The sequence below is a fragment of the Corvus moneduloides genome, chromosome 2 (assembly GCF_009650955.1).
Source record: "Corvus moneduloides isolate bCorMon1 chromosome 2, bCorMon1.pri, whole genome shotgun sequence".
NCBI classification, from domain to species: domain Eukaryota; kingdom Metazoa; phylum Chordata; class Aves; order Passeriformes; family Corvidae; genus Corvus; species Corvus moneduloides.
In genome coordinates, this window is record NC_045477.1 from 58443168 (window position 1) to 58454638 (window position 11471).

Genomic DNA, 11471 nt, shown 5'->3' on the forward strand with positions numbered 1-11471 from the left:
CTGCACAGCCCCCGTGAGTTGTGGCTGCAGGTCTGTACACCAGAGCTGTGTTATTCATCAGAAGAGAATCCATTCTGAAAGATTATCATTACAGAAAGTCCCTTTACTTTTGATAAGAATTTAAAAAAAGAAGAAAAAATCTTTGACCAAAAGATTTTGAAAAAATCTTTCCTGCTGTGTAAGAGGAGATCTTATAATGGCCTGGTTTACTGGGTATGGAAAATGCACACAATGCTGTAACTGAAATGCATTTCTGTGTATGTGGAAGTGCAGAATTAGACAAAGCCTTCCTGTAACTGCTGTGGGGGAAGGAGAAGGGAATTCTCTGTTGCAGCTTTTTTAAAACTAATTTTAAAAGTGAGGGTTTATTTAACATTGGAGGAATAGTATAGAGCATAATCTCATCTAAAAAGCAGAGAAAAAATAAATCCCCAGCCTGCTAACTGGACATGAGGGACATGGCGTTTGTAACACGTGTCTAGTTTGACTTTTAAGGGTGGGTTAAGCTGTGAATAAAAATGTGTCAGGTTAATATTAGCAGAAAAATACATTTCCATGTAATCTGCAGCAATGTCAAAGAAGCAATACAAAGAGCGCAGTTAAAATCATTGGACTTGTTGATCTGAAAGAGCTGTGGGTTCATGGTAGTCAATTTAGGATAAGTATCTTCATTTCCAGTGTAAATCTGTAGCTGCCCTCAGCAAACCAGTTGTGGTGACACCTCATGGGGTCGCTGGTACCTTGATCAAAATGGAGTTCTGGCATGTCAGAAAGAGGACATGGATAGAAATCTCTGGAAACCCTCTTGTTTGTGTTGCTGAAAGGAGCTCTCTGCCCTGGCTGCTCTCAGTGTTTTCTCCCTCTGTTGCTTTCCCAAGCCTTTAAATTGCATGGTGACAGCAGTGTGAACAGCATGGATTGGGAAGATATTCAAGACGAATCCTGTCTTGTGTTAGGGAAGATAATTTGGGATGGTAATTGTGTCTTGTCCCTCATTCTGCTTCTTAGGCTGCAGAGGACACTGCCAGCAGGTCGCTCTTTTATTGCCATGGACACCAAAGAGATCCCTCAGATTTTGCAGCAGATCTTCACATCTACCATGTTGTCAAGTGCCTAAGCATCACTGATGTCACAGGGTGTGAACTCAAAGAGGAAACCCACTGCTGCTGGAGGTACAAACCCTAAAACTAAGGATAAACACAATTATTAATAAAATACATACTCTCCTCTAATCAGCCAAGCAACCATAATCTACATGATGGCCAGGCTGTAAATTTTCCCCCCAAATCTCTCAAGCGACTTAGCACATTCAAAGAACTGCATCAGGGCAGAGGATGGCGACAGAACGAGTGTTTTTTCGGAGGAACAAACAAACAAAGGACAGTTTGTGATCACTCCTCTGCCCGCTGTGTTGCCAGCACTGCGGAATCATCTCATCCTGTTTCATGAAACATGGTTCACTGGGATTTGGTAATCCTGTGCAAGGCAGACCCAGGCAATCTGTGTCAGTGTTTCATGTGCCTGTGTTTGAATGGGTGGTTAACTCCATCTCTGATTTAAACAGGACTGCTCTTGCCAAGCAGGAAATCCTTCCTTCGTCTCCTGTTGCTTTCTTGTCTTGACAGGCATCAGGGCTTCACCCCGACGCTGGGAACAAAGGAGCAGTTTGGAAATGCTGACCGTCACATGTAAACAGTCATTATCTGATCAGGCACTGTGCTCCGAGTTGTCAGATCTAGAGAAAGTGGCTGTTAAGAAGTAAAACAACACAAAAATAGGTTGGTTCAGTTCTGCCTATGAAAAGTAAGGGGAAAGGGTCAAAATCCTCCTAAGAACTCAAGAGGCAGCGTTTCCAAGGAGGGAATTCCTGCCATGTCTCTGTTGCACAGCCGATGATGCTGCACCCACTGCCCTGTTACACGGAATCCCTGGGGTGGCCTCAGCACATGGGGGTGACTCTTCAGTTGGGAGACAAAAAGGTTACTAGTGCTTTGCTAGAGCTCGTTCATGGTCTGTTTTTCTTGGGTCATTTGAAGGTAAAACTGGAGGAGAGATTTAGACATGACAAAGTAAGTTATTTTTTATAAAGGAAGAGGAAAAAGTATTTTAGCAAGATATCTGTGTTAGAGTGTATTTAATATCCAAGTTAGTTATAAAGACTTACTTTATGATTCAATCAGTTGATGTTTGGCTTGTACTATGAGGTGATAATTCCTCTTTATCTACTAAAGAAGAGATATTTTGTAGTTCTTTGGGAACAGTGGAATACTCAATGAATTGAATGTGTGATTTAATTAAGCTGGTGTTGGGGATGTGCATCATCACTGATACTCTGGTCTTAATTAGAAAGTAATTGAATAGAAGAACATTCAGGAAGAGTGCTTATAAAAATCTGAAGGAGGACTTGCAATTCTTTTAATATTTCTCTTAGTCCTGCAGTTGATCAAGCTGCACCTTGAGCAGTATCTTTGGAAGGGAGGAGGCAGATTCATTTGGTCTCGTTAAATACAACCATTGTTGTTTTAAAGGGTCCAGCTTATGGTGGTCATTCTTTACTTCATCAGTCCTGCAGCAAAAATCTTTACCAGCGCATCAAAAATGTCCCGTTTAGGATGAGTTTCAAAGTCTGGTCAGCTTTCAAACTCTTTATGACAAGAGGGGACAGAAGACATTTTTCAAAGTCTTGTTAGCATTGTTATGATAACTATATATGTGAAAACAAAGAGATTGAAGATGCAGTTCCTGTTTGGAGAGAAAGGAGTTGGGAGGAGAAGGCTGAGAAGGTTATCCCTGGTTGGGACAAATGCACACGTATGCACATACACACAGATGCTGCTACTAAGGGGGAGTGCACTTCAAAATAAAAAATACCTTGGTCCTGTAAACATGAGATACTAAATGCAATAAAGAATTGATATATTAACAAGGCTCTTACTAAATGTGTGTTTACATGGAAATTCCTTCAGCACATCTGCCTTTGTTGCCAGCAGTCCTGAAAAAAAGAAGCTTTTTCTTGCAGTTAATTAGCAAATGCACTGTACACTTTCTACATGACCTGAGTGAATAAACTTTTTCACCTCAGATTTTCATGCAGTAAAATACTGTTATCTTTATCATTAAAAAAAAGTGGTATTTAAGTGAAAAACTATGATAAATCCAGTTTTTAATCTTTTGTTTGATTATGCCTCTAAATTATACTTCATGTATAAGTATCATTTACAGTTACCTTTCATTACAGTTACATCATTTATAGTTACATTTCTGTAGTGTTTGGTTTTATTCTTTGTTTCAGGAGATGTCTGTTGTGTTTCAGTTCATGTTCCTTGGGCCCATAGGATACAGCCATGTCCAGGACCAGGCCTGGCCATGAGGGTAGGTGGAAATTCTAAACCTTCCTCTTTCAGTTTAAGGCCATTCCCCCCCTGCCCTATCACTATCTGCCCTTGTATAAAGTCCCTCTACAGCTCTCCTGAGCCCCCTTTAAGTACTGGAAGGTGCTATAAGGTCTCCCTGGAGCCGCCCTCTCTCCAGGCTGAACAACCCCAGCTCTCTCAGCCTGTCTTCATAGCAGAGGTGCTCCAGCCCTCTGATCATCTTTGTGTCCGTCCTGTGGACTCCCTCCCACAGGTCCATGTCCTTACTGTGCTGGGGCCCAGAGCTGGATGCAGCACTGCAGGTGGGGTCTGTCAGGAGTGGAAAGGAAGAGGTACTTCAGTAGATTGTGAGAGAAAGGGAGAAGAAATGAGTGAACCTTTTTTAAAATTTTCAGTTCAGAAGGAAAGGGTTTGGGTTTTGGCTTTAGTAACATTTCATTGCAGAGCATATTTGACCTGACAGCGTCCCTCTAAATTATAAAAATTCAGGGCAAAATTTTCCCCAGGCTGTACATCTCTCACCTTCTTTAATGCCCATTGCTACCCCAGGGAAATCAAAGCAGCAACTGTGCTTTTCCCAGTCTCACCAGGACTTGCAGTGTTATTTCACTGCTCAAAAATTCAGCAAACACTCGTCTTTCATGTTACTGGGACTTGCAGAGCTTCCTAATATGCATTTATTTTTAATTAGTGGAATGCTTAAAAGTAACATGGCTTTGTCTGGCTAAAAGAAGTGCCAGTGGCTGCTCTCATTGCAATGCAGGCACCAGCTTTGTGTGTCACTCATCCCATCTGAAAGTGTGTTAAGGTATTTTTCATCTCACAGTTTAATAAGGCACTTTTGCACTCATCAGTTTTTATGGAAAGACCTTTTTTTGGGAATGAATAGAGCTGCCAGTTGGAGCAGGGCCTGACCTATCACTAATGCTTTGATAGCATTAGTCACATCAGCAGTAGTGATTTTAATTACCTCTTGTAATGCAGATTTTGGTCTAATTCTGTTTCTATATTTACTGTGTTCATACCCACTAGGCAGTTAGTAACACTACACAGTCATTTATTATTATTTATTATTTAACTTTGGTGCAAAAATTAAAAAAAAACAAAAGAAACCAGAAAGTCCAGACTGAGGAGATTTCAATCAGAGCAAGTGCAGGTGATCTCTCACTCAGGAATGTGAGATTGTTTACAACAATTTGTAGCAAACAAATTCCCCTACAAAAAAATAGCTTGCAAAGCAAACTGTTCAGCTGAAGGATTTCCTCTTCTAGGAAACAGGCTTTACACCACCAAAATAAACAGGTAACAAATTGCCTAATTCAGAAGTGGTTTTGGTTTTGAGATTGCTGTGTCAATGTGAACAGCATTGTCACTGAATAAATTTTTTTTTAAGTCAACTATATTTTCTGGGAAATGAATGTTGGGAAGATTGCAGAAGAGATTTGACATTCTTCAGGATGAAGGTGATGGTGGGTTTTTTTTTCCAAAGACAAAATTATAAAATTTGAATAACTTCATATTCATGAACATCTATTCTCCACCTTTTGACAGGACAATTAAGCATATGAAAATCTATTTTTAAAAAACAGATACCTTTAACATTACTCACAACATCCTTAGTCTGAACATCTGGTGTGACTGCATGCAGAAAAATTCTGTGTATCAGAACAAAGATCTACTACTACACTTGTAGCGTGACCCTAGTCAAGAAAAACCTCATTGCAGTAAATATACTGACAGTTGGAAATGTAGAAAAAAGAATCTCAGATCTTGACCCTGGTTTTTCCAGCCATCACATACAGTTTTTCTTTGGACAGGCTGAACTGTTTAAATCCAGGTAGGGCTGAAAACTAGACCCAGATCCTGGTTGCCTGAGGCTGTGGATCCCTACCAGCTGGGTGTAATCTGGTACCAGAGTTCCCTCGGTTCCAAAAGAAACATAAGGAAAGAGAGCAAGCAAGGGAAAAAAGGACAAATTCTTCATTTTCAACCTGCTCAGCTTTCTGAACTGGCTTGACTTGAGCATCAAAGCAGGCATGATCAGGATGTAGGTGAGAAAAGCAGATGAAGTAGCCAGAAAGATCTACCAGGCACAGCCACGGCAGTAAAATTACCCCCAGTGAAAACCCCAACGTGAGGCCAGGAGAGGATGGTCAGGGGAGGCACATTTGGCTCATGGAGCAGCAGTGAGGTGCTGCCATGCCAGGGCCAATCCCTGCTGAGGGACCAAGCAGCACAAACCCACCCTGGCTCAGGACGGGCAGGCTCAGAGATGGAGCTCAGCTGCCAAAGTCGGTGCCACATCAGAGCCATAAGGGCTGAGCCTCACACTTCAGCCCTTCAGCTCTTGTGCTTAAGCCTCCTCATCAGCAACAGGCATCAAATAAACTTCCCAGGCACGTGCTCAGAGTGAATTGAGGCTTGTTAACCTCATGGAACAGTGCCATGGGGACTAGAATACACCATCTCTGTTCCCTGCATACAAATTGCATGAGCGAGCTTTCTTTTTAAATAACATACAAGTTAATTTCTAGCACAAGCCAAAATTTACTAGTCCCTGGAACCTCTTACTGAGGGTGGAAATATTCACTGAGTACCTATAAACTAAACACATCTTACAAATATGAAGAAAAAGAAGTTCTTTTTATACCAGGACTTGATACAAAGCCCATTCTTAGCCTTTTCATTTCAAATCATTAAATGAATATTTTATATTAACTTCTCTGGCCAGGCTGAGTAAGATGACAATATTATATGCAGACTGTGGTCTGGAAAAAGTCCACAAATAACATTCATGGTTAGGAAAATGTGTTATACTGAAGGGTGATATGAGGAATGGTGTCCCACATATTTTTGCTGTCATCATGACTAAATCATGCTCCATGCCATCTGCACCAACATCTGCATTTCAGCTTGGATTGGTTCAACATCTGCAAGGTCACCTACTTTGGTTTCCAAATTGATAATTTTAAATGAGTTTGAGGGTTTTAAAGAAATGTATTTTGTTAGAAGCAAGGATGCTCCCCTTGACTGCTGCATTCAGCAGCAAAAAATGCAGCAGAATTTTGATGCACCAAAAGGACCATATATTTTTTTTCATCGGAATTATCTGAAATTGCTCTGCAGGTCTCCCCCACTCCCTGCTGTCCCCAGCCTCCTTGGCATTCCTCAGGAGGGTGAACAGGGAACATTGAAACTCTGGCCTCCTTCTCTGCTGTACCGAGGACTGAGTACCTCACTGCATCCCTTTAGAAAAAAGGCATTTAATGTGACCAAAACAGCAAAATCAGAACAGTGATACAGCTGCCATAATCCTCCTCATTCCCTCAGTTTTCTGACATCACCCACTTTCAGTGTGGCACAGTTTCCAGAGAGCGAGCCAGATGTAGGAGGAAAAGGGACCTCACATTCATCAATACATTTGCTATTAAGACGATGGAGAAGGACCATATTTCTGTTTAAGCACAGATTTCATGGGACAAGGACTGAGCAGGCAGGCACAGACTGGCAAGCAAGCCCCTAGTGAGGAGATGTTCTAAACTAGCTGTCAGCTTGGTGTCTGAGGGCAGCAATTGTATTACGAAGAGCAAACAGTGGAGCTCATGCTCGCCCAGGGCCATGCTGACCTGGTACACATGGGTCTGCCACGCTGCAGCTGCTCCCCCTGTCATCACTGACTTCTCCTCTGCTGTTATCTTCTCGTTTGAAGAGGACAGAGAGTTTTTTCTGCTCCTGCTGTGATTCCAAAAAGTCACTGCAAAGGTTGCAGCTGAGCACTGAACAGGCATGGACTGATGGAGCAGTGAATTGGGACAGTCACTGCAAGTGCCACTGAAAAAAATTTTTAAGAAGTCGCCTTATTCTCCCTGACTCTTAGATTTTTAAGACCCCTCAATCACCATTGCACTCAAGAAGGTCTCCATGCTCACGAAACAGCAGGTTTCCCTCTGTGTTACAGTGTGTTTAAAAACCTCAAAGCTCTCATCTCCTTTAGTGCCAGCTGAGAAGAAATCTCATCTCCTCGAATCACCCCTCTCTCTGCTGCAAGTAGTACCATCAGATCAAGGAGCCTCTGTAGGGTCTGGTGTTTTGCAGGCAGGACAGGTTGGAAGCATAAGGTCTTCAAATACACAAGATCTGGATTAACACAGCAGAAGCCCCACAGCCCAACACTCAGGAGGCAAGCCCTGAACTGCAGCATCCATACACAAACATGGGCCAGCGTTAATGCTGCTTGTGCACTGCATGCAGAGAAGTATGGATTCTTTTATTAAAGCTTTAATCACGTGCTATTAAAGCTCTGAAGTCATTAAGAAGGTTATAATGCAATGAAAACATAGAGTGTCCTTTCTCCTGTGCTTTTTAATTCGTCAACTATGAGTTTTTATCCACATGCATATCACAGATAAATCATTCAGTTAGAGCTAGACAGTGACAAAGGCCAAAATATCATTTAAAATTAGCATCTTAGAGTGTTATTCCAATACTTGGAATCACAAAATATAAGCAAAACATTTCCATAAATGCATCTGAATGATTTACAAAGCAGCTGAAAGATCCTGGTGCTTGGTCAAAAGCAGCTCACAGTGTATAAGCCTTTATCTTTTTTAATATCCTTCCTCTCTAGTGCAGCTCCTAAGGAGTGTCTCAGGATTGACAGGCAGATGCACAGTCACATAACACAAGTTAAATGTCACCCACTGGCACGTGCAAGTCCCCTCCATGAGACCCTGCACTCCTTTATCAGCCTCATCCAGATGGTTTGGCTAAAAGATTGCACAAGTGATTTGCTAAGGCAAGACACTGTAATGTACCCCAAGCATCTGCAGCAAGTCACTGCATTAACACCTAAGCATGACCCTTGCAGAGAACTGCCAGATGAGCCTTTTGAGGTGTTGTTTGCACCCTCCACACAGCACACCTGCCACTAAATCCGTTACACAAATTGGAGCCAGCACGTGGGTTTTAAAAGCTTCCTACTTCTCAAGCACTGGTGTGTATCCTCATTAGTGTGCTTCATTTGCAGGGTGAAAGAAAAAAAGGAAGCAGCAATGATTCTCTGTAAAAAAAAAAAAAAAAAAAAAGTGAAAAGATCCTTCCTTTCACCACCAGCAAAAATGATGAAGAGGGAAACCAGGAAAGAAGTTATTTTTCTAAAATAAGTGAGAGCAGAAATAGATGTGAGAAGGCTGGCTGGAAAGAGGCAGGAAACAAGTCAAAGCCAACCTGAAACAAACAAAAGCAAATGGCCAAGAATAAGTGTGCCCAGGCACAGACTGAGACAGAAGAGACCCTAAAAAGAGCTCTTTTCTATCTCTGTTCCTCTTGAGTGCTGTGGAGAGTGGCTCTGAGTAGGTGTCAGGCTCCAAACTTGGCATCTCCTCATCTCACCCAGCCGCTCTTCCCCAGCCACCCTTTGGAGGGCCAGGCTTTGCAGGGCAGCATCTCCCTGGGCTTTCAGCTGAGACCTGCTCAGTGCATGCTTCAGAAAACAAACACTCCTGTCTGTCAGCTTACAGCCTGCAAAGCCCAGCCTAACTTGAGATAATGGGAGACAACAAAGAAAAGGGCACCAAGCTCTTTCCGTGCCATGGAGGGGTCTGAAAGCAGCATTATTTAACTCAGCGGGCTGCTCCTAACAAAAGGCACATTGTTCCTCTGGATGACTTCTTCTAGGAAAAGCATGTGTGTGAATGTGGGAAACTTGGATTGGCAAGGCAATGAAGGTCAAAGTTTAGCCATTTTTCCTCAAAACAGGAATTCATGGCTTAAAAAAAACCTAACCAATCCCCTTTGGATTGCTCAAGTTTCACACTCTGGCCAAAACTAGGTAAGCGTAATTTGTTCCATCCTTAAATTTTTTTATCTCCAGATTTTCAGGTGGATCTGGACCCAAACCATAAGGGACCAGTCTCCAGGCCTGAATCTCTAGTTCCTTCCAGGCTGCAGTACTCACTGCTGCTGGCTTTCCAACATGTACCCAACAAGTGATGTAGCCACTAACATTGTCCTGCACTGCCTTAGGGTAACAGCTCCCATCATACGCCATTCCTTCCCGTTTCTCATCTCCTGCTTCAGCAGGACCACTGCAGGTGGGAAGAACTTGCTAGTTTTAACCTTTTCATTTGGGATATTTTCACATGGGTGCTAATCAGCCAGCCTTGTCCACACCAAGGAGGATATGCCAGTGTGCTCCCAAGCCCTGCAAGGTGGGCATACCTCCTACAGGAAAGGGTTGGGGGGAAATGAAACAGGCAGAGGCTTTCTCAGCATTAAAGTATTATGGCTCAGGATTACATTAGGCCAAGACAGGAATGAAGATTCTTGCAACAAACCCATGTTTAAAACAGTTTTAATTTAACAAGGGCTAATGCATACAAATATTTAAGTATTTGAGTATCCCTTTCTAGTAACTGAAACTCCCAAGTATCCATCAGCCATCAAGCCTTGGTTAACAGTGGAAAATGCCAAGATGAAGCAAACTCCTCAGGGAGGCAGATAGAGAAATTCTGTGCATAGGCATAGAAGTAAATTTTTCCATTACATGTAGTTGGGGTTCAAACGTGACTTTTGCAGTTCAGATGCTGTGGTGTTAGTGAAGACACAGCTGGTAGTGTGGTTTAACCCTTTTCTGGAAAGCTAGTTGTTTCATTAATATTTATTTGACCTGTTGGTGATTGCTGCAAAGCATGCCAAGAGATTTGCAATGATCATTTGCTTATAGAAAAAACTTAATGCCACGAGACATCCTACAAGTCACATTAACCCTTGCACAGCCAGAGGCAATGGTACATGTTTGTGCCAGGTTTGACACAATCTAATTGCAACAAAGTGCTTTAGGAAAATTCCAGCTCCATCTTGCAGGCCTACCTAAAGTTAAGTCTCTTCATTTAGGCTGATGGGCTTTGTTAATTCATGCTATTTGTATCTCACGCATATTTTTAAAAAAATAAGAGGAGAACAATCAGAGGATTTTGGGGGCTCTCTTCTCTCTCCTAGTGGGCATGGCAAACATGTTGGCTTCTAGACTCAGGGGCCACCAGGCTCCAAGGGGCAGCAGGATGGCAGACCTCTGGGTAGGATCTGAGAGGGTCAGCTCCAGCCCCCAGCATGCAGATACACAGGAGGAACTTAAGGGCACAGACAAGTAAGAAGCTCAATAAAATAGCTAATCCATCACCATCCAAGCTCCTGCTGGCTGTTCAGCAGGGTGCCAGCATACATTGACCATTTCTGCTTGGACTTAGAACCCACAGTCAGTGGTCAATTCATTTTTATGCAATCCTCCTTCTTTTCACCCCAACACTGTCAGGAAACCCTTACAGTGAAAAAAATTCTCTACAGCTTCTCCAAATGCAAGGACAGAGTTTGGCATTAAACCCCCAGAATACTCAGACTGTAAGCAGACACCCCATTGTGCTCTTGTGGTCATTCTCTGGGTTTGTGAGTTTGGTCCCTGGAAAGTACAAGCTCCTTTGTCCAAACAACTGGAAGAGAAGGAATATAATAAAAATAGCTGCCTTGGAGGTAACTCCATCCTCCTCTGGGTGCAGACCACCAGCTACTGCCCCATGGCTGTCAAGTGCCAGGCCACATGGGGCAGGTCACCCTTCCCTTGGCTTTGGGAACACCAACGCGACGTGGATCCTGCCAGGCACCTCCTTCTGCAGGGCACTGGGCCAGGGGAGGCTGGTTGTTGGCACAGAGCAGCCCCTGAGCCCACTTCCCCAAGGCCAGCCTTCCACATACATGTTTCTAGTATTTCCTAAGCCTCGAGAGTCCAGGAAATCCCAATCACTAACCAATCTCTCATTATCTTTAAAACCAAAAATCCTGTTAATGGCTTTACCTCATACTCTGCAGCTCTGGAAACCTGCCCAGCTCCTTCTTGAGTTACTTACTTCAGCTGATGATCTTGGCAGATTTTTCCCCCAGATCTTGGCTACTGCTCCTTGGTGGAACTGTGCCTAACCCTCTTGCTGGTGGTTGTCTGTCCTCAGGCTTGACTGCACGGGGCATTCATTCCTGCACCCGTTGAAAGACTAAAAGCTGAGCAGGCAATTAATCAGTGCAATACATGGAGGCTGCAGGCTCCTA

General features: G+C 43.0%; 1 protein-coding gene across 1 annotated transcript in view; it reads left to right on the top strand.

Annotated features, from left to right (window-relative positions):
* VWA8 (von Willebrand factor A domain containing 8) overlaps positions 1–3083 on the top strand; it is a 181263-nt gene extending 178180 nt beyond the window's left edge. Inside the window, exon 45 of the mRNA XM_032099823.1 lies at positions 1009–3083. Coding sequence (XP_031955714.1) covers positions 1009–1117 — 109 coding nt within the window. The 3' untranslated portion in view covers positions 1118–3083. The remainder of the gene's footprint in view (positions 1–1008) is intronic.
* Positions 3084–11471: the final 8388 nt, after the last annotated feature.